A 27,084-nucleotide genomic window follows, 5' to 3' on the forward strand; every position below is an offset into this window, starting at 1 on the left:
ATATATTACTCTATTACAGATAGTCAGTACTCGGCAGCTCTACTGCGGAAGTTATTCCATAAAAAGGTAGAGTTATTATAAGTGAAAGAATGTTATGATCACAGATAAACTGCTCAGATGCTGCAGGTGGCTACGAAGTCTGATTGATTGTACTCAACATGTATGCACAATATTTATTTTATTTTATAAATCCTTAGTCACACAATCAATCTCTGTTTGTTAGATAATGGAGAGTGCATCTTAGAGTTATTCAGATTCATGGCTAAGTTATTGCTACATATTAAGCACATGCACTGTTCCCTTGTAGTCATTCTTACAGTAAATTCAGTCAAAAACAAATTGCCTGGCAGCTTTGTATATTCAGGAATCGATGATTGGGACATCACTGGATCAGATCCTGAGTTGGAATGCGTTCCTTTCATTCAAGTAGTCTCACTGTGGAGATTGGTAGGCTACAGTATCTGACTGATAGGGACAGAAGGGCATCATGACAAAGTAGGTAATTCACATAGTCCTTGTGGGAGCAGTTTTAATGATTGGCCTTCATGCTCTGCAGCTCGTGGCTGTCTGAGAGTCCACAGCTGGCCTTGTGTCCATCCAAGAGCTTTGCTAGGGCCTCCATGTAGAGGTCATGATAGAGGTCCACTTCCTCCTGAGTGGGGGAAGGCCATTTTGGCACTGGGATAGGACCACCCACTGAAGAGGAATACACAATGAAAAAATGGGTGAAGCAGAGTGAGATATTTAACACAATGTTGCTGTACATACTGTACACCATAGAGAATGAGAGCATTTGTTCAAATCTACACAAGCACTGCGTTCTACAATCAGATTACTCAAAGCGTTTTTCTGTGAATATGTGAATTGCAAAGGTTTCTATCAACTTACTAAATTACTTCTGAAGCCACTACTTCTGCACACTACTGTGTAACAGAAAAAAACAAACCTCAGTTACCGAAGGCGACTCTGTGGAAGAGATTGTGCATCATAAGACATTTTCAAAATTACAAACAGTGGTGACAGGGCAGTGGTAAGAAATCCAGAACCAGTGTTCACCCATGAACAGACACTGGGCAAAGCCCATTATCTTCTTAAAGAGTTGCTGTAACCTCCAGCACACATTGCCATCTGAGAAGATCACCTTGTGGAAGATATTGTTCTCCCCATACGAGTAGACGAGCATCAGATCAGCACTGATGAACAACGAGAGAGATTAGAACTGACCCGCTGAGTTATTATGGGTCTCTATCTAATAAATGTACAAATAAGTCATTCATAAACCCAGCCTAAAGCAGTAAGCCAGGCAGTTTGGTGGACCTAGGGATCAATAATGTAGCTATGGGATGTATGGTTGTATTATTTTATAACTACAACACTGTGCTTTCTTGTGAATTTGTGGCCTTTCACTACAGGTCCATTCATAAAATAGATAACTCACCCAAACTCCAGAGTCACCCGGACAAAGCCTTTCCTCTGCTTCATAACCGCAGTGTTGACCCCAAGCAGACTCAGAAGAGACTCAGCAGCGCCCCCTATCACAATCACTACCGCATTGCCTTTCTCACTTTTAGCACCTACTGAGCAGAGGCAAAGAGAGATACAGATTGAGGAATAGAAGCTGGGACATTAATGTGTAGAAACAGTGTTCAATGCTGTAAAATGAATAGAGGGGTGTTTAAAATGATTAAGACCAAAAATAATCCTGTCAGTTTAGAAAGTTTGGCATATTCACCATACATACACTATACATACAAAAGTATGTGGACACCCCTTCAAATTCGAGGATTCGGCCACACCAGTTGCTGACAGGTGTATAAAATCGAGCACGCAGCCATGCAATCTCCATAGACAAACATTGGCAGTTGAATTGCCCTGCTGAAGAGCTCAGTGACTTTCTGTCATAGGATGCCACCTTTCCAACAATTCAGTTCGTCAAATTTCTGCCCTGCTAGAGCTGTCCAGGTGAACTGTAAGTGCTATTTTTGTGAAGTGGAAACTTCTAGGAGCAACAACGGCTCAGCCGTTGGTCGACCACACAAGGTAATCTATAGGTGAAAGAAACGCAGGTGAGGTGCTGGCTAGCGGAGTGGACACTTTTAAAAAGTAAAGGAGAGCTGCACACTCTAGGAGCTCAGATGCAAAAAAAAAATATATATTTTTATGTCCAACGTTTCGACAGACAAGCTATTTCCATCATACCCTGATAAAGACAGCTTGTCTGTCGAAACGTTGGAACATTATTTTATTTTTTTGCATCTGAGCACCTAGAGTGTGCAGCTCTCCTTTATTTTTTTAAGTAGACCATACAAGGTCACAGACTGACGAGTAAATATCATCTGTCCTCAGTTGCAACACACTACAGAGATCCAAACTGCCTCTGGAAACAACAAGCACAAGAACTGTTCGCCAGGAGCTTCATGAAAGGGGTTTCCATGGCCATGCAGCCGCACACAAGCCTAAATTCACCATCTACAATGCCAAGCGTCGGCTGGAGTGGTGTAAAGCTCGATGCCACTGGACTTCGGAGCAATGGAAACGCGTTCTCTGCAGTGACGTATCACGTTTCACCATCTAGCAGTCCGACGGACACATCTGGGTTTGGCGTCTGCCAGGAGAACGCTACCTGTCCGAATGCATAGTGCCAACTGTACAGTTTAGTGGAGGAGAAATAATGGTCTGGGGCTGTTTTTCATGGTTCGTGCTAGGCCCCTTAGTTCTAGTGAAGGGAAATCTTAATGCTACAGCATACAATGACATTGTAGACGATTCTGTGCTTCCAACTTTGTGGCAACAGTTTGGGGAAGGCCCTTTGCTGTTTCAGCATGGCAATGCCCCAGTGCACAAAGCAAGGTCCATACAGAAATGATTTGTCGAGATCGGCGTGGAAGAACTTGATTGGCCTGCACAGAGCCCTGACCTCAACCACATCAAACACCTTTGGGATGAATTGGAATGCCGACTGCGAGCCTAATCGCCCAACATCAGGGCCCGACCTCACTAATGCTCTTGTGGCTGAAGAGAAGCAAGTCCCTGCAGCAATGTTCCAACATCTAGTGGAAAGCCTTCCCAGATGAGTAGAGGCTATTATAGCAGCAAAGGGGGTACAAACTCCATATTAATGCCAATGTTTTTAGAATGAAATGTTCGACGAGGATGTTTCCACATACTTTTGGTCATGTAGTGTACCTTCATTGGGAAGTAGTCCCTAACATGCTTTGCTCTTTCCAGTTTCTCACAAATGCAGTTCTCCTCCCCCTGGTGGTGACAGTGCAGTACTGTCACAGAATCAAATAAAGTTACACACAATCAGGAATTAGATTTTTGTTTACTGTTTACTTGAGAGTTAAAGATGCAGTCCTGGATCTTAATTAAGCACAGCAAATTCGTAACATATTGTACGATTGGATTTGTAACATGCAAATTGCCATACGAAATGGCCGACGTAGTACATAATTGGATTACGTGGTACACAATTGGATGATGTGGTACACAAAAAATGGGGATCCGTTTTGGCTTTTGTGCCATATGAAGTAGAGAGTAGACAGCGGGCACAGAGACTTTCTAGCTAATAGGCGATGTTAGAGTTTCTACTTTCTCTTCCAATTATAATTTGGAGGTCAAAATAATTAACTGTCTACCAAATCTATTCATTTTAAAATGTTTATTACTTCTCCTTGCCATTATCATTCACCTGATGATAAAGACAAGATGTGAAGCACTTTTTTTTTTTTTGCTAGGGTCTGGTTCGCCGGTTTACCTGGGAGGGGGTCCCTGGGCAAGAAAAGGTTGAAGACCCCTGCTGTAGGCCTACACCCTGTAGAGACAGAAGGGCGCTTCCGAAGGGGTGTTTTGAACACCACATCTGGCTTTCAGAGGTTGTGAAATATGAAAAACAAGGTGTAGACTTATCACCAAATATGAATCCATTTTAAAAGGGACTCACTATATGCTACATTATCTTGTACATGATTCTCATTAATTTGACTACTCATTATCCTCCATATAACTCTGGCGCAATTCTCAAATAGGCAACTGGTGCTCTACAGGCCTAGCGTTACCTGTCACCCTTCAAAGAGAATAAAGCACTAAAGGTAGGCCTATAACTATTTTATCTATCTAGAAAGGGTATTGCACTTATACCCTCAGCTTTCTCAAATTTCTTCCATCTCCCTGCTTTGGAGCTTAGCCATACACAGTACATAATGGATATGATTTCTCCAAGTGATATTTACATATAATCATAGAGAATCTATGGCTACATACAGACAATGAAAACACTTTAAAAAACTTATCAGGAGGAACCAGGTAAAGTACTACAATTTTCTCTGGTAAAGACTATTTTCTCTGGCAAAGACTATTTTCTCTGGCAAAGACTATTTTCTCTGGCAAAGACTATTTTCTCTGGTAAAGACTATTTTCTCTGGCAAAGACTATTTTCTCTGGTAAAGACTATTTTCTCTGGTAAAGACTATTTTCTCTGGCAAAGACTATTTTATCTGGTAAAGACTATTTTCTCTGGTAAAGACTATTTTCTCTGGCAAAGACTATTTTCTCTGGTAAAGACTATTTTCTCTGGTAAAGACTATTTTCTCTGGCAAAGACTATTTTCTCTGGTAAAGACTATTTTCTCTGGTAAAGACTATTTTCTCTGGCAAATACTATTTTCTCTGGTAAAGACTATTTTCTCTGGCAAAGACTATTTTCTCTGGTAAAGACTATTTTCTCTGGCAAAGACTATTTTCTCTGGTAAAGACTATTTTCTCTGGCAAAGACTATTTTCTCTGGCAAAGACTATTTTCTCTGGTAAAGACTATTTTCTCTGGTAAAGACTATTTTCTCTGGTAAAGACTATTTTCTCTGGCAAAGACTATTTTCTCTGGTAAAGACTATTTTCTCTGGTAAAGACTATTTTCTCTGGCAAAGACTATTTTATCTGGTAAAGTGTAACGATTCTCTTCTTGTGAAGTAGAGGCGGACCAAAGCGCAGCGTGGTGGTTGTTCATTGTATTTATTGACGACACTATACATGAACAAACTAACGGAAAAAAAACAAGAAACGTGAGAACTCAAAACAGCCCTGTCTGGTGCAAACACAAAAACAGGAACAATCACCCACAAACACACAGTGAAACCCAGGCTACCTAAATATGGTTCCCAATCAGAGACAATGACGAACACCTGCCTCTGATTGAGAACCATATCAGGCCGAACATAGAACTAGACCAAAACATAAAAAAACAAACATAGACTGCCCACCCAACTCACGCCCTGACCATACTAAATAAATACAAAAACAAAGGAAATAGAGGTCAGAACGTGACAGTACCCCCCCCCAAAGGTGCGGACTCCGGCCGCAAAACCTTGACCTATAGGGGAGGGTCTGGGTGGGCGTCTGTCCGCGGTGGCGGCTCTGGCGCGGGACGCGGACCCCACTTCGCCATTGTCTCAGTCCGCCTTATTGTCCGCCTCCGTGGCTTACTCACCATGCCCACCCCTCTCAATGACCCCACTGGACAGAGGGGCTGCTTGGGACAGAGGGGCAGCTTCTCGGGACAGAGGGACAGCTGCTCGGGACAGAGGGACAGCTGCTCGGGACAGAGGGACAGCTGCTCGGGACAGAGGGACAGCTGCTCGGGACAGAGGGACAGCTGCTCGGGACAGAGGGACAGCTGCTCGGGACAGAGGGACAGCTGCTCCGGGCGGAGGGGCTCTAGCGGCCCCTGGCTGACTGGCGGCACTGGCGGCCCCTGGCTGACTGGCGGCCCCTGGCTGACTGGCGGCACTGGCGGCCCCTGGTTGACTGGCGGCGCTGGCGCTGGGCTGACTGGCGGCACTGGTGGCCCCTGGTTGACTGGCGGCACTGGCGGCCCCTGGCTGACTGGCGGCACTGGCGGCCCCTGGCTGACTGGCGGCACTGGCGGCCCCTGGCTGACGGGCGGCATTGGCGGCTCCTGGCAGACGGGCGGCACTGGCGGCGCTGGGCAGACGGGCGGCACTGGCGGCGCTGGGCAGACGGGCGGCACTGGCGGCGCTGGGCAGACGGGCGGCACTGGCGGCGCTGGGCAGACGGGCGGCGCTGGCGGCGCTGGGCAGACGGGCGGCGCTGGCGGCGCTGGGCAGACGGGAAGCTCCGATGGCGCCGGGCAGACGCGAAGCTCTGGCAGAGGCGCCGGGCAGACGGGAAGCTCCGGCAGAGGCGCCGGACAGGCGGGAGGCTCCGGCAGAGGCGCCGGACAGGCGGGAGGCTCCGGCAGAGGCGCCGGACAGGCGGGAGGCTCCGGCAGAGGCGCCGGACAGGCGGGAGGCTCCGGCAGAGGCGCCGGACAGGCGGGAGGCTCCGGCAGCGGCGCCGGACAGGCGGGAGGCTCCGGCAGAGGCGCCGGACAGGCGGGAGGCTCCGGCAGAGGCGCCGGACAGGCGGGAGGCTCCGGCAGAGGCGCCGGACAGGCGGGAGGCTCCGGCAGCGGCGCAGGACAGGCGGGAGGCTCCGGCAGAGGCGCCGGACAGGCGGGAGGCTCCGGCAGAGGCGCCGGACAGGCGGGAGGCTCCGGCAGAGGCGCCGGACAGGCGGGAGGCTCCGGCAGAGGCGCCGGACAGGCGGGAGGCTCCGGCAGAGCTGGAGAGGAGGAAGGCTCTGGACGGATGGGCCGGAGAGACAGCCTGGTACGGGGAGCTGCCACCGGAGGGCTGGGGTGTGGAGGTGGTGACGGATAGACCGGGCCGTGCAGGCGCACTGGAGCTCTTGAGCACCGAGCCTGCCCAACCTTACCCGGTTGAATGGTCCCGGTCGCCCTGCCAGTGCGGCGAGGTGGAATAGCCCGCACTGGGCTATGCAGGCGAACCGGGGACACCGTGCGCAAGGCTGGTGCCATGTAAGCCGGCCCAAGGAGACGCACTGGAGACCAGATGCGTAGAGCCGGCTTCATGGCACTTGGCTCGATGCCCACTCTAGCCCGGCCGATACGCGGAGCTGGAATGTACCGCACCGGGCTGTGCACCCGCACTGGGGACACCGTGCGCTCCACAGCATAACACGGTGCCTGCCCGGTCTCTCTAGCCCCCCGGTAACCACAGGAAGTTGGCTCAGGTCTCCTACCTGGCGTAGCCATACTCCCTGTTAGCCCCCCCCCAAGAAATTTTTGGGGCTGACTCCCGGGCTTCCATCCACGACGCCGCGCTGCCTCCTCGTACCAGCGCCTCTCCGCTTTCGCCGCCTCCCGTTCTTCCTTGGGGCGGCGATATTCTCCTGGCTGAGCCCAAGGTCCTTTACCGTCTAATTCGTCCTCCCATGTCCATACCTCCTCGCGCTGCTCCTGCTGCTGCTTTCTCCTTTGCCCATTACCACACCGCTTGGTCCTGTTGTGGTGGGTGATTCTGTAACGATTCTCTTCTTGTGAAGTAGAGGCGGACCAAAGCGCAGCGTGGTGGTTGTTCATTGTATTTATTGACGACACTATACATGAACAAACTAACGGAAAAAAAACAAGAAACGTGAGAACTCAAAACAGCCCTGTCTGGTGCAAACACAAAAACAGGAACAATCACCCACAAACACACAGTGAAACCCAGGCTACCTAAATATGGTTCCCAATCAGAGACAATGACGAACACCTGCCTCTGATTGAGAACCATATCAGGCCGAACATAGAACTAGACCAAAACATAAAAAAAACAAACATAGACTGCCCACCCAACTCACGCCCTGACCATACTAAATAAATACAAAAACAAAGGAAATAGAGGTCAGAACGTGACATAAAGACTATTTTCTCTGGTAAAGACTATTTTCTCTGGCAAAGACTATTTTCTCTGGTAAAGACTATTTTCTCTGGTAAAGACTATTTTCTCTGGCAAAGACTATTTTCTCTGGTAAAGACTATTTTCTCTGGCAAAGACTATTTTCTCTGGTAAAGACTATTTTCTCTGGTAAAGACTATTTTCTCTGGTAAAGACTATTTTCTCTGGCAAAGACTATTTTCTCTGGCAAAGACTATTTTCTCTGGTAAAGACTATTTTCTCTGGTAAAGACTATTTTCTCTGGTAAAGACTATTTTCTCTGGCAAAGACTATTTTCTCTGGTAAAGACTATTTTCTCTGGCAAAGACTATTTTCTCTGGTAAAGACTATTTTCTCTGGTAAAGACTATTTTCTCTGGTAAAGACTATTTTCTCTGGCAAAGACTATTTTCTCTGGTAAAGACTATTTTCTCTGGTAAAGACTATTTTCTCTGGTAAAGACTATTTTCTCTGGCAAAGACTATTTTCTCTGGTAAAGACTATTTTCTCTGGTAAAGACTATTTTCTCTGGTAAAGACTATTTTCTCTGGCAAAGACTATTTTCTCTGGTAAAGACTATTTTCTCTGGCAAAGACTATTTTCTCTGGTAAAGACTATTTTCTCTGGTAAAGACTATTTTCTCTGGCAAAGACTATTTTCTCTGGTAAAGACTATTTTCTCTGGTAAAGACTATTTTCTCTGGCAAAGACTATTTTCTCTGGTAAAGACTATTTTCTCTGGCAAAGACTATTTTCTCTGGTAAAGACTATTTTCTCTGGTAAAGACTATTTTCTCTGGCAAAGCCTATTTTCTCTGGCAAAGACTATTTTCTCTGGTAAAGACTATTTTCTCTGGTAAAGACTATTTTCTCTGGTAAAGACTATTTTCTCTGGCAAAGACTATTTTCTCTGGTAAAGACTATTTTCTCTGGTAAAGACTATTTTCTCTGGTAAAGACTATTTTCTCTGGCAAAGACTATTTTCTCTGGTAAAGACTATTTTCTCTGGCAAAGACTATTTTCTCTGGTAAAGACTATTTTCTCTGGTAAAGACTATTTTCTCTGGCAAAGACTATTTTCTCTGGTAAAGACTATTTTCTCTGGTAAAGACTATTTTCTCTGGCAAAGACTATTTTCTCTGGTAAAGACTATTTTCTCTGGCAAAGACTATTTTCTCTGGTAAAGACTATTTTCTCTGGTAAAGACTATTTTCTCTGGTAAAGACTATTTTCTCTGGCAAAGACTATTTTCTCTGGTAAAGACTATTTTCTCTGGCAAAGACTATTTTCTCTGGTAAAGACTATTTTCTCTGGTAAAGACTATTTTCTCTGGCAAAGACTATTTTCTCTGGTAAAGACTATTTTCTCTGGTAAAGACTATTTTCTCTGGCAAAGACTATTTTCTCTGGTAAAGACTATTTTCTCTGGTAAAGACTATTTTCTCTGGCAAAGACTATTTTCTCTGGTAAAGACTATTTTCTCTGGTAAAGACTATTTTCTCTGGTAAAGACTATTTTCTCTGGCAAAGACTATTTTCTCTGGTAAAGACTATTTTCTCTGGCAAAGACTATTTTCTCTGGTAAAGACTATTTTCTCTGGTAAAGACTATTTTCTCTGGCAAAGACTATTTTCTCTGGTAAAGACTATTTTCTCTGGTAAAGACTATTTTCTCTGGCAAAGACTATTTTCTCTGGTAAAGACTATTTTCTCTGGTAAAGACTATTTTCTCTGGCAAAGACTATTTTCTCTGGTAAAGACTATTTTCTCTGGTAAAGACTATTTTCTCTGGCAAAGACTATTTTCTCTAGTAAAGACTATTTTATTTGGTAAAGACTATTTTCTCTGGTAAAGACTATTTTCTCTGGTAAAGACTATTTTTTCTGGCAAAGACTATTTTCTCTGGTAAAGACTATTTTCTCTGGCAAAGACTATTTTCTCTGGCAAAGACTATTTTCTCTGGTCAAGACTTAGAAAACATGTAATGGACTGATGCCTGCATGACTGGAATCTGAGGCCGAGATTTTTTTTCATTCTTAAGCCGTAAAAAAATACAGGTTTTTAAAATGCTCCACTACATGGCAGTGCCTTGATTACTTCTGGAAGTTTGTTTTGCACAAAGACTTTTCCGACATTGTTCACTATCCAGCATCAACTTATTTTTGTTCCATTTTTGTTCCATTGCCAAGGCAGCAGCTACTCTTCCTGGGGTCTGGCAAAATTAAGGCAGTTATACAATTTTAAAAACATTACAATACAATCATTACAGAAGTCACAACACACTAAGTGTGTGCCCTCAGGCCCATACACCACTACCACATATCTACAATGCAGAAATCCATGTGTACGTGTGTGTGTATAGTGCGTATGTTATCATGTGTGTGTATGCATGTGTATTGTGCGTATGTTATCATGTGTCTGTGCCTATGTTCTTGTTACTTCATAGTCCCCGCTGTTCCATAAAGTGTATTTTTACCTGCTTTTTAAATCTGAGAAGTGTGACTGTGAAGAGACCTCTGGTGGCATGTCTTGTGGGGTATGCATGGGTGTCCGAGCTGTGTGCTAGTATTTGTACCTTCAGCATGTCAACACCTCTTACAAAAACAAGTAATGATGAAGTCAATCTCTCTTCCACTTTGAGTCATGAGATTGACATGCATGTCATTAATGTTAGCTCTCAGTGTACTTTTACTTTTAAGCCCTGCTGCTCTGTTCTGAGCCAACTGCAATTTTTCCAAGTCCCTCTTTGTGGCACCTGACCACACTACTGAACAGTAGTCCAGGTGCGACAAAACCAGGGCCCGTAGGACCTGCCTTGTTGATAGTGTTGTTAAGAAGGTAGAAACCAGGGCCCGTAGGACCTGCCTTGTTTATAGTGTTGTTAAGAAGGTAGAAACCAGGGCCCGTAGGACCTGCCTTGTTGATAGTGTTGTTAAGAAGGTAGAAACCAGGGCCCGTAGGACCTGCCTTGTTTATAGTGTTGTTAAGAAGGTAGAAACCAGGGCCCGTAGGACCTGCCTTGTTGATAGTGTTGTTAAGAAGGTAGAAACCAGGGCCCGTAGGACCTGCCTTGTTGATAGTGTTGTTAAGAAGGTAGAAACCAGGGCCCGTAGGACCTGCCTTGTTGATAGTGTTGTTAAGAAGGTAGAAACCAGGGCCTGTAGGACCTGCCTTGTTGATACTGTTGTTAAGAAGGCAGAGCAGCACTTTATTATGCACAGACTTCTCCCCATCTTAGCTAATGTTGTTTCAATATGTGTTGACCATGACAGTTCACAGTCCAGCGTTACTCCAAAGCAGTTTAGTCACCTCAACTTGCTTCATTTCCAAATGATTCAGTATGATATGTAGTTGAGGTGTAGGGTTTAGTGAATGATTTGTCCCAAATAAAATGCTTTTATTTTTGGAAATATGTAGGACTAACTTATTCATTGCTACCTATTCCGAAACCAACTGCAGCTCTTTGTTAAGTGCTGCAGTCATTTCAGTCACTGTAGTAGCTGACGTGTATAGTGTTGAGTCATCCGCATACATAGACACTAGACACACTGGCCTTACTAGTAAGGCTTGAGAAAGGGCAATACCCTGGGGCAATTCCTGCTTCTACCTGGATTATGTTTGAGATGCTTCCATTAAAGAACATCCTCTGTGTTATGTTAGACTAGTAGCTCTTTATCCACATTATAACTGTGGGTGCAAAGCCATAACACATACGTTTTTCCAGCAGCAGACTATGATCGATAACGTCAAAAGCTGCACTGAAGTCTAACAAGACTTTAATCGTCATTGATGTGCCCTATCGGCTCACAAGCATTCAGAAAAATGGTCAGTTGCTAGTTCAGCTCAAAGAAAATAAGTTATTACCTATTCAGTAACACGGCAACTGAACAGGGCAGCGCCTAGGCCCACAAACATTCAGCAATATGGACAGTACCGCGACCAGTGTGAAATAAGGTAGCCTAAACAGGAGACTGACAGTTTATTCAGCACCACCGTCACTGAACAGCGCCTTGCCCTGACAGCTCATATAGCCAGAGAGGAAGAGGCGAAACAAGTGTTTACTCTGCCCCAAATCTGTCTACGAAAAGACGACCACGAGGTGAGAAATGTCTGTATGGTCAATGAGAATGTTAAATTTGGTCAACAACAGAAAATAATTTCTAACACGTGAGGCTTATTTGATCAAATATAAGTTTAGCAATGGTTAGGTTGTTATGAATGCACTTATATGAGTGGAAGCGCATGGCATTTCGGCAACTTTGAAAAAAAACTACTTTATATTGGAAATGTGCCTGTTATTCACACGCCTATCTGCCTTCTCATTGGCTAGAATGGTCCCACCTGATCTCTCCTCCTGGTCACTCAACTATGTTGTCAATATAATAGATAACTTTTGACAGCCTAATGAGTGAACCTCTTATTGCAGGCAGAAGGCAAGGAGAAACATGAATGGATTAAAATAATACCACCACGACAGACAGCCTAGAACTTGTAGCATAATAGGCAACTGTTATAAAGTGGTAATTGAATAGACATGATATCTGTTTTTCAAAATGATCGTGGAATGTAAAACAGTTTTTGGACAGTTCCACCGCGAATAAAATCCCAATTTAACTCACTCTGCTCACTATTTAGTTTGCAGTTCTCAATATGAAAACAGACCTAAAGGGGCGCAATAGGAAGAACCCAATGAAGTGATAGGGTGAATAACTATGTTTAACATAACTGTTCATAACATAACTGCCTATTCAGATAAATTGATGAATTGCTTAAGTCTTGAAGTGGTTGAATGTATCTCTGAATATTTTTTTTGAATCTGTCTGTTAGTGTTCAATGAGTTTCATGTAAATATGTGTCATGTCAACCGTAAACATTGTGCTTTTTCCAAGCCGTGTGTGATTGTATGTGTGAATTAATATATGTTGTAGCCTCTGTCATTTTCTAAGGTAAAAAGATGTGCTGCTGTGAACCTCGGATATAAAAAGCACACGCTGCCAGACTGCTTACGTCTGCAATGAGACCGCAGACGAAATTGTAAATACTACTCAACCTGAGTCGATAGAGAGAGGCGGGGAAAAGGGCAGACATAGAAATGTAGAAAACAAATACTTAGAAAATGTATAATCGGTAAGGCGGTCAGATATGTCGACTCGACAATTTAAAAAAAACAGAGCGTCACATCGGTTGAGCGAGACGCGCATTATGGAATCTTCATAAACCTGCCTCGTTGCATCCGCTATTTGATCAACCAATGGCCTCCTCTGGAGAACAATTATTAATATTAATATAAATGCAAATATCTGGTAGCGCACCGCTTGTGTTTATTTGTGCAGTTGTTCATTTTTTAAATTTAAGCCATCCATGTTTTATCGGATGGTTCAGATAACGTGCAGAATTTAGGAGCGTTCCATTATTTTATTTGTGAATGGGTTTTTTGGGGGGGAGAATAGCATTTTGTAACGTCGCAATGAACTGCACCATGGATTTCAATCAGAATTCTTAAAGGGTAGCCCATAGTGCCAATTTAATCGGTGAACAAATAGAAACGCTGTGCATGTAAACAAGAGCCAGCAATCTTCTAAGATCCGCCCATTTCGATATTCTATCTTTCAGTATTTCTCGACACATCTGGAAAAAGTGTATTAATTTTACCGTTCTTCCAGGAAGACGGCAATGTCATCATCAACATCCCGGCGTGGTTTTGTTGTTGTCTGATTTTACTACTGGATATTGGCACTTACCCCTGCGCCAAGCCATACCTCCGTTGTTTTACAAGGTAATGCCTTTACATTTATTTCCCTTAACATGTTATAGGAACAGCAAATGTTGCCTCTTATTTGAATAACCAAACGTCATCGATGAAATCATATTCCCTTGATATGCAATTGCATGTGATATACCCTACGGTTTAATTGCATGTGAAGTCAATGTTTATAGGAGCGAGAGGTGTAAGTGTTTTTCCACAACAATTTACGCACTTTCTGCTGTAGCACAAGTAGCCTAGTCTACTAGAGGCCATATCGTGTGTTTGTAGGCGATGCAATTTTCCACAAAAACTGTAGTCAGCATGTCTGCTTTATTTGCCACAGAAGTATAAAGATAACGTAGCCCAGCTCTTAAATTCAGTAGTGGCTAGTGCTCGTAAATATTTCACAGGATAACAAGAAGTCGATCAGCTGACTTGTGATGATGGAGCCCATGCATGGCATCGTTTTAATCATATGAGCGGACCACTGTGTCAGAAAACCACTCGTCAGACGTTGTCGTCACGTAAAACATACCGATAGTTTCATTGGAAATCATAATAATTACATGGTTGATTTTGTTTATGTGTATAAATATTCTGGTGTAGACATTAAGCACGCCTGTGCGCGTTGTCAGGTAAATTGGTTTGCCATTTGGGCTGTTGGGTTGGGGATGTGCTCGTCTGGCTGGGATGATAATTTGTTTTCAGGAGTTCGTGAAGCTATTTATATTATTGCTTCAGATAATATCATTTAATCTCAAATAAATGTAATGCCAACGTGAGAATGCATATGCTACATGTCATATCCACGGTCGTTGAATTGGACAAACATAGAGGTGGAGGCGTGCCGGGTTGTGTGTGTAGCATTTCAGTGCTGGATACGGGCTCAAACGTGACTCCCGCTCACTCACACACATACATTTTAGGCAGATTTTTTTTATGTTGTTGAGACTGACAAATAAGCACCAAATGTAGACCTACTAAATTACCGGAGGGGGGTTGGTGGGGTGGGTGATTTCAAGGCTTTTTGTGTGACTGTGACTGCAGACATGTGTCCCCACCCTTGTAGAGCAATGTGGAGCATTTCTACACACACACATTCTATGCAAATAATTATAAGCTTTTCATAAATAATAATCATAATTACATTTTATTTGTATGAGCGTAATGAGGAGTTTTAGTTAAGAAGCTCAACTCCACATGCGCAATGGTGTCTACACCACTACTAGGCTAACAATTTATTTGACTGAATCCAATTCCCAACCTGGTCTCAGAACATTTCATATTATTCTTTGTGTAAATCGGAGATACTCCATTTAGTATATGTTACATTTCGTATTGTATATATTAATTTGTGCATGTCCATTTCGTATGATGTATTACGAATTACAATTCATATGATATGTTACGAATTTTCTAAATGTACAATATGTTATGAATTTACAAAATGTACATTATGTTACGAATTTTCTAAATGTATGATATGTTTATGAATTCCAAATTGTTGTGGCTAATGTTAGCAAGGTGGCTAATACTAATGTTAGCTAGCTGACTAACGTTAGCTTGGCTAGGGGTTAGGGTTAAAGGTTAGGGTTAGGGGAAGGGCTAGCTAACATGCTAAGTAGTTGCAAAGTAGCTAAAAATAATTAAGTAGTTGAAAAGTTGATAAAATGTTCAAGTTGTCCGTGATGAGATTCGAACACGCAACCTTTGGGTTGCTAGACATCCGCGTTATTATTATTCATTTTTGCCTTAAGTAGCCTTCTGTCTTATGCACCATACCAAACGTTACATATCATACTAATTTGAGTGTGTCCCTTATTGACATTTACTATGTTGCGTCTAGTCTGAGACCAGGCTGCAATTCCATATCCTGTCAAACACACTCAGGTTCACATACACTCAGGTTCAGGAGTGTATGTGTGTAATATGTGTCCATTGAATTTCTGGTCAGTTGAATTTACTGCAACTTCCAGTGCAATACATGAATTGACTGGCATCTAGATGGCACCACTCCTTACTCGCTTCTATGTTTGTTTTATGATTTGCTTTTATAGTGAAAGCTTACTTACATAGTGGTATTATACTATAGATGTACGTGTATATGTTGGGGTTGGATCATATTTCTGTTTGAAAATAAATCTCCATATAGAGATTTCTGTGTGTGTTTGCATCTCTGTTAGTGTCAGTGTGTCTATTAGAGAGTGCTTTAGGTACCAAGGTCTCCTACAATATTGTTTAAACAGAAGTTAAAAGCATCATCATCCTCACCCAATGTCCCTGAACTCCTTCAAAGTTCAGTGATTATAGCAGACAGAGAATCTCAACTACTAGTGGTGGTGGACAAGAACACAGCACCAACGTCTTTCTCCTACTACAAAGGTGGCCAATGCAGTAGTAACGTACAAATTCCCACCGAACACTTTCTCCCTGAAGGTCACACAATTCAGTGCTTTCATTGCTAATGCTATCTTCCATCTGAGAAAGGACAGTTGGTGCCAATGAACCCAATGAACCCTCTATATTTTGAGCAGCTTCTCACTCAGGAAACATGAATGAAAAACACACACGTTTCAGCAGCATTGTTGGAAACCTCACATAATTCTGGTATCCTTTATTTCAAGATATCAATGAGTAGGATGCAAACAGCAACACCGGCGTGGATAGGTGTGCAAGTGGGGATGATGACTAAAGGAGGGAAACGAGGGTCCACTGCAATGAACGAGAGAGGGAAAGAGAGAAAGGCAAACACTATCTAGCCATTTTCCTTTGATGAGGGCTAGTCGTTCCAGACAAAGACGTGGTGGGATTCCAGAGATGACGAGTGATTGGAAGATGGAGGGATACTCAAATGAGCCCGACAGACAGGGGGCAAGAAAAGGCATACAGAGGGCGAGAGAGAGAGAAAGAGAGACAGAGAGGGAGACGGAGGGAGGAACTGGCGAGTGTCAGACAGACATGGCAGATGCTCACGTTTAAAGCTCATTTCTCCACTAGAATTCTGGCATTGCCGGGCTCCCGATCTGGCTGATCTGCGATGAATCTTTTACCGCAGCTTTCCTGAAATCTCAAAATTGTATTTGACTGGACCAGAATGTGAGCAGTATGATTATATACAGTATGCTTTGGAGCCCTGTTTGTGGGGAGGGAGGGAGCGAGCGGGTGAGTGAGAGAGAGGGAGGGTGAGAGAGAGAGAGAGAGAGAGTGTCTCTGAGTGTGGGTTAAGGAACCAGAGCAGGTGCAGTAATATTAGACTGCAGAGTGACTGTGGAGTCCAGCTGTAGTCCTCTCTAAAGCTGGGGATGGATGAGAGCTGGAGCCTGGTGCTGGGTGCTCACAGGATGAAGACCTATCCCAGATTTGGTAGTAGATTAGTGCAATCTCCACAGTACCATGCATATGAACGTGATGAGACTGACAGCTTCTCTGAGCCAGGCAAATTCATGTATCAGGATCATTATAATGGATATATCCAAATGAATGGCAATAGAAACAAAGGTAAAACAAACTAAATTGCTGTCATTTCAGCTGCTTGATGCGTGTAAGATTTAGTTGGCTAGATAGCAAAGGAGAAGTAGCTAGCCTGCATAACTACATGGCAATTATTTGTTTACGCAGAAACTCCTCAGTTTGTAAGGTTCTGGAAGTATAGATCAATCATAATAACTACCATTACACAACTAATAAACACGACAGAGATGAGTGTTTCAATAAGAGACTGTGCTGTGTGTGTGTCTCTCCTAACAGCCCTCTCATCTCCTCATAGTACTCAGCTTGTGTTGATGAGCTCCTCTCCATCTGATCGAAACTCACACATGAATTTACTAAAAACTCAAAAAAGGGGAAAAGGTTAATTGAGGATTTATACTATAGTAAACAAGAGAGGGAGGGAGACAGAGAAGTAGAGAGTTGGATTTCGAATACAATCCCTGCTCATCAACAGAGGCGGTTGAAAGGAACAGAGGAGGACAGCGATAGGGAAAAACAGATAAGCGACGTAAATGGTTCAAATAAGTGGTTTAACGGAACATGAATCATACACAGCAGAGCAGCATTGCTCCCTCCAGTAGCATCCCTCTCTCCTCTCTTCCACTGGCTGGCCCAGAAACAGCAGAGCAGCAGAGCTCCCTCCAGTAGCATCCCTCTCTCCTCTCTTCCACTGGCTGGCCCAGAAACAGCAGAGCAGCAGAGCTCCCTCCAGTAGCATCCCTCTCTCCTCTCTTCCACTGGCTGGCCCAGAAACAGCAGAGCAGCAGAGCTCCCTCCAGTAGCATCCCTCTCTCCTCTCTTCCACTGGCTGGCCCAGAAACAGCAGAGCAGCAGAGCTCCCTCCAGTAGCATCCCTCTCTCCTCTCTTCCACTGGCTGGCCCAGAAACAGCAGAGCAGCAGAGCTCCCTCCATTAGCAGCCCTCTCTCCTCTCTTCCACTGGCTGGCCCAGAAACAGCAGAGCAGCAGAGCTCCCTCCATTAGCATCCCTCTCTCCTCTCTTCCACTGGCTGGCCCAGAAACAGCAGAGGTAAACATGTCAGACAGGCTGCTCCTTGCTGCTCGCTCCACTTCAGGGGCCTCATTTATCAAAGTGCGTGAGCAGAGAAAAGACTCTAAAACATGCGTGTGCCAGTTTTCCCGCAAAGGTTCTAGGTTGTTATCAATTTTGAACTTGTCTGGAAAGTGAGCATATCTCCAAGCAAAATCTCAGACCATGCGTACTCACAACTTCTAGTGGTTGATCAACTGTAATGCAAGCAAATATTGTTATTTTGAGGGAAATGGAGGTGTTTGATGCACGGGAATTATAATAATGGTAGACTAAAGAAAACCTTAAAACGTATAGGCCTAATGATAAAACTGATTCATTTGGCGTTGGCAAGAAGATCACATAGCAGCATGTCTGTTAACCCTAATGTGTTTATTTTACTTGTATTATGTAGGCCTACATCTAAATAATATTTCAGGACATGTCTCTCCTTTTCTGACATGACTGATTTATTCCTGCAACACAACAAATATTAGTCTACCATTTATCCATTGCTCATTACTCGAAAGTAAATAGACCGGTAGCCTATTTAAATGTGATAGTGTGGGTAGGATAAAGTATTGCTGTGCGATTGGAGTGCACAACATAGCCTATTTAAAGTAGCTGTCCAGTGTTTCCAGATTTCTATGAAATATAATCTATAATTAATTACAATATGAGTCAAATAGTTTGGCTTACAAAATATGGTAGTAAACTCTTAAGTGTAACTAAATGTAATCGAAAATGCAATCTACATAATACCCAAAAGTAATGATTTATTATGAGAGGGCCATAAACAATAACTAGTAATGCTGCATACTCCAAGAAAGGTTCAAATCTCACCTTTCTGGTAGAAATAGTTCTACATTTCTGAGGCGTAGTCACTTTTGAGGACACAAGCTCAAGTACACAGTACAAATATAATAAAATATGACATATTTTATATGATGTATTTCCTATTGAACAAAACTGGTTGAATAAGGCTTGGAATGACATATTTGTTCTAAAGGTAGTATAATCAATTAACAAAACAACTAACTATAAGATTTCACCTTCGTTATAACTGTAAAATACATATTTGAATATTTAGGGTTAGAGAAAATGTGCGTATTTTCTTAAGGTCTCTTGATCACAACGTCTGCCCCATTCGCTGTGAACTTCAAACAGAGCTCTAGCTTGGCTTCATCCATGAAGAGCACACTTCTCCAGCGAGTCAGTGGCCATTGAAGGTGAGCATTTGCCAACTGAAGTTGGTTACAATGCCGAACTGCAGTCAGGTCAAGACCCTGATGAGGATGACGAGCACGCAGATGAGCTTCCCTGAGACGGTTTCTGACAGTTTGTACAGAAATTCTTCAGTTGTGCACACCCACAGTTTCATCAGCTGTACGATTGGCTGGTCTCAGACCATCCCGCAGGTGAAGAAGCCAGATGTGGAGGTCCTGAGCTGGCGTGATTACACATGATCTGTGGTTGTGAGGCTGGTTGGACGTACTGCCAAATTCTCTAAAACGATGTTTGAGGCGGCTTATGGTAGAGAAATGAACATAAAATTATCTGGTGGAGATTCCTGCAGTCAGCAAGCCAATTGCACGCTCCCTCAAAACTTTAGACATCTGTGGCATTGTGTGACAAAACTGCACATTTTTGAGTGGCCTTTTATTGTTCTCAGCACACGGTGCACCTGTGTAATGATCATGCTGTTTAATAAGCAGGGGGACGGCTCTATCTTCTCCTTATACCATGCTAATTGTCATGGATCTCATCTGGGTTTGCAATACAGTATGTAAATATATTCCTCTCAGTAATAGACCCCAACTACAGTATTTGTTGTCACTCTTAGACACTGTTGTCTTCTCAGACAAAATATGCGTTAGCAATTTGGGGAGATGTTAGACTACCATTATAAAGTTAAAGGGGTTGGTACACTCTATCTCTCTCTACCGCACCTGCCATGTCGACCTCTGAATGCTATGAAAAGCCAACTGACATTTACTCCTGAGGTACTACAGGACCTGTTGCACCCTCTACAACCACTCTGATTATTATTTGACCCTGCTGGTCATCTATGAACGTTTGAATATCTTGAAGAACGATCTAGCCTTAAAGTCCTTGTACTCCTATAATATCCCCCGGCACAGTAAGAAGAGGAGTGGCCACCCCTCAGAGCCTGTTTCCTCTCTAGGTGTCTTCCTAGGTTCCTGCCTTTCTAGGGAGTTTTTGCTAGCCACCGTGCTTCTACATCTGCATTGCTTGCTCTTAGGGGCTTTAGACTGGGTTTCTGTATAAGCACTTTGTGACATCTGCTAACGTAAAAAGGGCTTCATAAATACATTTGATCGATTGATGATTGTATTCATACAGTCCTGGTTCATTGCTTCATAATGCTACTAAATATCTTCAATGATATCAGAGGCATTGTAGGTTTGCCTAAAAATAAATGTGCTTATTTTATTGCCATGCAATTTTGTTTGCATATAAAACAAACAAATGCTCTGCATTATACAATAGAGGAGTTCAGAGCAACAAGGAGGGGGCAGGGCAATGTTGCAGGTTAATTTGCATAAAATACGAAAGGATAGTCAGATCCTGTTTAGAAAAGGATGCTGGCTTCGTGTTCTGGAGTGTGTGCGTCTTTAAGCTTCTGCCCCCTCCTCCCTGAGGAACTGCATTTTTCCCATTGTCATTACTGCTACCCTCCTCTCTCTCTCCTCTCTCTCTCCTCTCTCTCTCTCTCTCACTCTCTCTCTCACTCTCTCTCTCACTCTCTCTCTCTCCTCTCTCTCTCTCCTCTCTCTCTCTCGCACACACACACAAACACACCTTCCCTCTTTCTACACACACATGCCCTCTCTATTCCTCAGCTACCCAGAGGGGAGGGATGAACGCAGCAGCACAGACAGCACATGACAGTAGACAGACATAGCCAGCCAAGATGATCCCCAGAGATTTAGAAGTGGGAGGGATATCAGTGTGTGTGTGTGTGTGTGTGTGTGTGTGTGTTTTTGTTTGCATGATGTGTGCTGTTTTGTTTGTTTATTTGTGTGCGTGCATGTGAGTGAGTGATTGAGTTTGTGTGTGTGTCTGTCTGCCTTCCTGTCTATGACATGATGGTGGCTACCAAATTTCCCATGGCAACGCGGGACACCAGCAGCAGGTCATGCTGGCCTTTCCGTTTAGAGTGTGTGTAAATTCAGGCTCACAGAGCCAGCCGAGGCAGAGTGTGTCTGTGTCTGTCCCTCGAGGGCAGGCTGTCCTGTTGGATGAGAGACTCAGCAGCAGCCCAATGGTATCACCAAGGAGTGTGGTGTGCTGCTGTGCCGCTCCTCTCATCATGGCGCGTATGCTGCACATACTGTACCACACATGCTGAGGTTCCAGTGCCGGTATATACGCTCTCTCTTCCTCTCTCTTTTCCTCTCTCTTTTCCTCTCTCTCTTCCTCTCTCTCTTCCTCTCTCTCTTCCTCTCTCTTTTCCTCTCTCTTTTCCTCTATCTCTCTCTCTCTCTCTCTCTCTCTCTCTCTCTCTCTCTCTCTCTCTCTCTCTCTCTCTCTCTCTCTCTCTCTCTCTCTCTCAAGCACGCACGCACAAACAAACACACACACACACACACACACACGCAGAGCAGAGCAGAGCAAAGCAGAGCTAAGGTATTGTCTGGGACTCCTTGCTGAGGGTGTTTGTCTGAGACAGTAGAGGTGGTTGTGTGTGTTTGGCCTCTCCTTCATTAAAAATGTTCTTGAGGATAAGGTGTGTATGTGTGTGTGTGAATGCGCACATGCTTGTACGTGTTTGTGTGTTCACGTGTGTGTTGTTAGCCCGTGAATGTTCATGTACTGAGTGCACTGAGTCACCTTGGTTACTGAAGATTCCAACCAGAGATGATGAAGCCAAGAGCAGGTTACTGAAGATTACAACCAGAGATGATGAAGCCAAGGGCAGGCTACTACAGATTCCAACCAGAGATGATGAAGCCAAGGGCAGGTTACTGCAGATTCCAACCAGAGATGATGAAGCCAAAGGCAGGTTACTGCAGGAGGGAGGGGGGGAGATGGAGGTCACTGAGTGCCTTCGTATGTTGACTGCACCATAGAGAGAGAGAGAGAGAGTTGAGAGAGTATGCACAACTAGTTTACTGTAATTTTCTTATGCTTGCAAAAATAGAAAATAATTATAAGGTAATATACAAAAAAAGTAATACAAATTTACTATGCACGCAAGTGTACACACACATAAACATATATATAAACGTAAAATATACAGTACAAGTTAAAAGTTTGGACACAGTTATTCATGGGTTTTTCTTTATTTTGACTATTTTCTATATTGTAGAATAATAGTGAAGACATCACAACTATGAAGTAACACATATGGAATCATGTAGTAACCAAAAACGTAACCAAAAACAAATCAAAATATATTTTATATTTGAGATTCTTCAAAGTAGCCACCCTTTGCCTTGATAACAGCTTTGCACACTCTTGGCATTCTCTCAACCAGCTTCATGAGAAATTATTTTCCAACAGTCTTGAAGGAGTTCCCACATATGCTGAGCACTTGTTGACTGCTTTTTCTTCACTCTGCTGTCCAACTCATCCCAATCCATCTCAAATGGGGCTCCCAAGTGGCGCAGCGGTCTAAGGCACTGCATCTCAGTCCTAGAGGCATCACTACAGACATCCTGGTTCAAATCTAGGCTGTATCACAACCAGATTTGATTGGGCGGTGCACAGTTGGCCCAGCGTTGTCTGGATTTGGCCAGTGTAGGCTGTCATTGTAAATAAGAATTTCTTCTTAACTGACTTGCCTAGTTAAATAAAAGTTACATAAAAGTTGGGTTGAGGTCAAGTGATTGTGGAGGCCAGGTCATCTGATGCAGCACTCCATCACTCTCCTTTTTGGTCAAATAGCCCTTACACAGCCTGGTGGATGTGTTTTGGATCATTGTCCTGTTGAAAAACAAATGATAGTCCCAAATAAATCACTGACAGTGTCACCAGCAAAGCACCCCCACACCATCACACCTCCTCCTCCATGCTTCATGATGGGAACCACACATGTGGAGATCATCTGTTCATCTACTCTGCGTTTCACAAAGACACGGTGGTTGGAACCAGAAATCTCAAATTTGGACTCATCAGAACTAAGGACAGATTTCCACCGGTCTAATGTCCATTGCTTGTGTTTCTTGGCCCAAGAAAGTACATTCTTCTTATTGGTGTCCTTTAGTAGTGGTTTCTTTGCAGCAATTCTACCATGAAGGCCTGATTCACACAGTCTCCTCTGAACAGTTGATGTTGAGATGTGTCTGTTACGTGAACTCTGTGAAGCATTTACTTTGGCTGAACATTCTGAGGCTGATAAATCTAATGAACTTATACTCTGCAGCAGAGGTAACTCTGGGTCTTCCTTTCCTGTGGTGGCCCTCATGAGATCCAGTTTCATCATAGCGCTTGATGGTTTTTGCGACTGCACTTGAAGAAAGTTTCAAAATTCTTGATATTTTCCGTCCGCATTGATTGACCTTCATGTCTTAAAGTAATGATGGGCTGTTGTTTCTCTTTGTTTATTTGAGCTGTTCTTGCCATAATATGGACTTGGTCTTTTACCAAGTATGTCTATCTTCTGTACACCACCCCTACCTTGTCACAACACAACTGATTGGCTCAAACACACACCTTAACAAGGCACACCTGATAATTGAAATGTATTCCAGGTGACTGCCTCATGAAACTGGTTGAGAGAATACCAAAAGGGTGCCAGGCTGTCATCAAGGCAAAGGGTGGCTACTTTGAAGAATCTCAAATATAAAATATATTTTGATTTGTTTAACACGTTTATGGTTACTACATTATTCAATATGTGTTATTTCATAGTTTTGATGTCTTCACTATTATTATACAATGTAGAAAATAGTATAAAAGTCCAAACTTTTGACTGGTACTGTATATGTAGCATATTAATGTGTTATTGGCAGAATACTCATTAGATAAATGAAAGTTATCCATATTATCATCCTCCATTAGCTGCTGCCAATCAGTTATGTGTGCTAGTGGAACAGAAACCCAGTGGTACGGCCGGGTGAGAGGAGGAAGGAGGACGTTTATTTGGAGTATATTTTCTGTTCCAACTCCAGGAAAGATTCATTGGTCACTCAGTTTGAACAATGCAGAGGAAGAGGAGCAGCCAATGCAGGGTGGAAGAGGGAATATACCAAACAAGGAGGGTGTACTACATGTGTGCAGTGTGTTTATCTGTATGTGCGCAGGCGCGTGCACGTGTGTTTGCGTGTGTATGTGTGTTCACTGTTAACATTTTAAAATATGAGACACCACCAAACCCATTCACAGGGATGGTTAACTCTCGAGGTTCCACTAGTCCGTACCGATCTGGATAAATCCACCTTCAGTTTAGTGCCCCCCATTTTTGGATAGAGGACAAATCTCCCTACATTTTGACTCTCTGGTGCCTCTAGGACAGTTTAGGACTTTAATGTTAAATGAATTTAATGAGAATTGCAGCGATTTGGATTGAATGTAAATCAGTGTACTTGTGGTGTTTGAAACTGTAGTGTTGATTCTGTAATTTGGTGAAGATTTTTAATTGTTGTACTGCTGTCCTCTGGGCACCTTTGTAAATGAGACCCTGATCTCAATGGGTTCCACTGAATAAATACAAATGCCTGTCACATGCATTCATTTTTCTTTTGGAGAAACCCAATACCACTCTATTTCCCAAGCTTTGCATGATTGAATGCTTTTTTCTGGGTCTTTGAATTCATTTGTTTTGGTGTAAGCAGCCCAGTGGTTGGCAGTAATTCCATGTGGTATCCCAGTAGGGTTCCTCTCTGACCATACATTACATCACAGTGACTCAACAACACACTGTATTCTCTTGCCTTGTTCTGTCATAAGAAAGGTACATTATCTATTCCTATAGCCAAACAACAACAACAAAAACAACAACAACCATACACACCAAATACAGCATGGTAACCATGGTTGCTCCCAATCTAATTTCATAGTAGGCCTATATGGATTTCCATAATGCATGTTTGTGTGATTGGCTGGTAGCCTGAGAGCTGACTGTCTATTATCTGGAGAATATATAAGAATGGCATCCATTTGTTACAGATATACCATGACAATTAAGACATGATGTAGGTGTACACAGAAATACTAATTAAGCAGGGTAAAATTGGATCCGTAGCATGTTAACTTTCCCATTCAGATAATAATGAACGACAGCGCTAACATCCCCCTTTGTGAATATTTAGTAGATGGAGAGAGACACATGCAGACAGTGTTGCTAGGAGACCACACACTCAGTGACTGGCATGAGAGACTGGCTGGTTTCACAGGCAGCCCTCCCCCAATTCTTACAGTCCAGCTTCTTCTCCCTTTTCACTGTTTGTCTATCGTCTCCTCTTTTCTCCCTTTTCTCCATTTACGTATCCCCTCTCTCCCTTCCTCCATTTCGATATCTATCTATCTATCTATCTATCTATCTATCTATCTATCTATCTATCTATCTATCTATCTATCTATCTATCTATCTATCTATCTCCGTCCCCCTCCCTCCTCTCTTTCTCCCTCTTATCCTCCCTCTCCCTCCCTCCTTCCCAGTCCTTCTCTCCCAGACTGATTGGCTGCAGCGTGTCGGACTGCCACGGCGTACAGTCGGGCTTGTTAGAGTGTGGTGAGGGTGACAGTGTGGATGCGTGCGGCGCGGGGTCAAGCCATGATAGCACACAGTGCGGTGCTGTACAGTGTGGCGGTGTGGTGGTGCCCCGTAACAGGCCAGCACTGTGGCGTGACAGACAGCAGCCCCATGGCCCAATAGAGCAGACGGCCTGACAGCCAGGTGCTCTCTCTGCCACCACTGGGAGGCAGGGTAGGAAAGGAGGGAGGGGAGGAGTGGCAGGGGAAGACAGGGAGGGATGAGGCAGGGAACGAGGTGGAGAAGGGGGAGACAGGGAGGGATGAGGGAGGAAACGAGGGGAGACAGGGAGGGATGAGGGAGGGAACAAGGGAAGAAAGGGGAGACAGGGAGGGATGAGGGAAGGAACGAGGGGAGAAGGGGGAGACAGGAAGGGATGAGGGAGGGAACGAGGGGAGAAGGGGGAGACAGGGAGGGATGAGGGAAGGAACAAGGGGAGAAAGGGGAGACAGGGAGGGATGAGGGGAGAAGGGGGAGACAGGGAGGGATGAGGGAGGGAGAGAGGGGAGAAGGGGGAGACAGGGATCGGGAGATGGGAAGGGGGAGTTTATATAGGGCTCATTGTCTCGGGAGCTCCGTCTCCCACAAACAACCCAGATGGCAGCGAATGCGAAGCGTGGATTCAGAAGTCATCCAAGGTTGAGTTTAAATAGGAGATGTAGAAACAGCCACAGACACAGTCCTTTGACACCACAGATCCTCAATATACTGTAAGCCTGTAAGGTTAGCCACTCCCTTTTTACAACCAGAGATGATTCTCACAGTAATTATTGTTTGGTTAGTTCAAACTGTGGGCATATCTCATTTTCATATTTTCTCCACATAATTTACTGTTTCAGTTCTCTACCTTTTAATCAGTGAGCATTTGAGGTTATAGCTCGAAGGGTTTTGTGTGTATCCATGTGTCAGTGTGTGTCCATGTGTCAGTGCAGTGTGTGTGTCCATGTGTCAGTGTGTATGTCCATGTGTCAGTGTGTGTGTCAGTGCAGTGTGTGTGTCCATGTGTCAGTGTGTGTGTCCGTGTGTCAGTGCAGTGTGTGTGTCATTGTGTATGTCCTTGTGTCAGTGTGTGTCCATGTGTCAGTGTGTGTGTCCATGTGTCAGTGTGTCTGTCCGTGTGTCTGTGCAGTGTGTGTGTCCATGTTTCAGTGTGTGTGTCCATGTGTCAGTGTGTCAGTGTGTCAGATGGAGTGTGTCTCTCTCTCTCGCAGCATTGCATGCAGATCCAGTTATGTGAATCACACCTCCATCTGCCTCCATCTGCCTCCATCTGTCTCCATCTGTCTCCATCTGCCTCCATCTGCCTCCACCTGTCTCCATTTGCCTCCATA

The 27,084-nt window shown here is 43.9% G+C and overlaps 2 protein-coding genes across 2 annotated transcripts in view; one reads left to right on the forward strand and one right to left on the reverse strand.

The window, feature by feature from the left end:
• Positions 1–159: 159 nt before the first annotated feature.
• LOC149979136 (diacylglycerol O-acyltransferase 2-like) lies at positions 160–25,866 on the reverse strand. The gene is made up of 5 exons (XM_090191375.1): positions 25,787–25,866; positions 21,889–22,064; positions 1,439–1,574; positions 1,009–1,193; positions 160–696 (listed from the first exon to the last, which is right to left on the reverse strand). Exons 1-5 carry the CDS (start codon positions 25,864–25,866, stop codon positions 530–532), a joined length of 744 nt encoding a protein of 247 aa, XP_090047501.1. The 3' UTR covers positions 160–529.
• The window catches only part of LOC110537386 (neuronal tyrosine-phosphorylated phosphoinositide-3-kinase adapter 1), a 30,962-nt gene continuing 16,590 nt past the window's right edge, over positions 12,713–27,084 (forward strand). The window contains exon 1 of the mRNA XM_036937358.2: positions 12,713–13,545. The gene's annotated coding sequence lies outside the window, so the exon portion shown is untranslated. The remainder of the gene's footprint in view (positions 13,546–27,084) is intronic.

Source organism: Oncorhynchus mykiss, chromosome 12 (genome assembly GCF_057628025.1).
Source record: "Oncorhynchus mykiss isolate SJ-2025 chromosome 12, ASM5762802v1, whole genome shotgun sequence".
Taxonomy (NCBI): Eukaryota; Metazoa; Chordata; class Actinopteri; order Salmoniformes; family Salmonidae; genus Oncorhynchus; species Oncorhynchus mykiss.

Bases quoted from the DNA above. Each gene is read 5' to 3' on its own strand.
- LOC149979136 (XM_090191375.1), bottom strand. From the start codon at position 25,866: ATGGGGCTGCTGTCTGTCACGCCACAGTGCTGGCCTGTTACGGGGCAC. The intron at 1,194-1,438 runs GTGAGTTATCTA...GTTGTTCATCAG, and splicing joins CGGGTGACTCTGGAGTTTGG to TGCTGATCTGATGCTCGTCT. The intron at 697-1,008 runs GTAATTTTGAAA...ATTCCTCTTCAG, and splicing joins CTGCCCTGTCACCACTGTTT to TGGGTGGTCCTATCCCAGTG.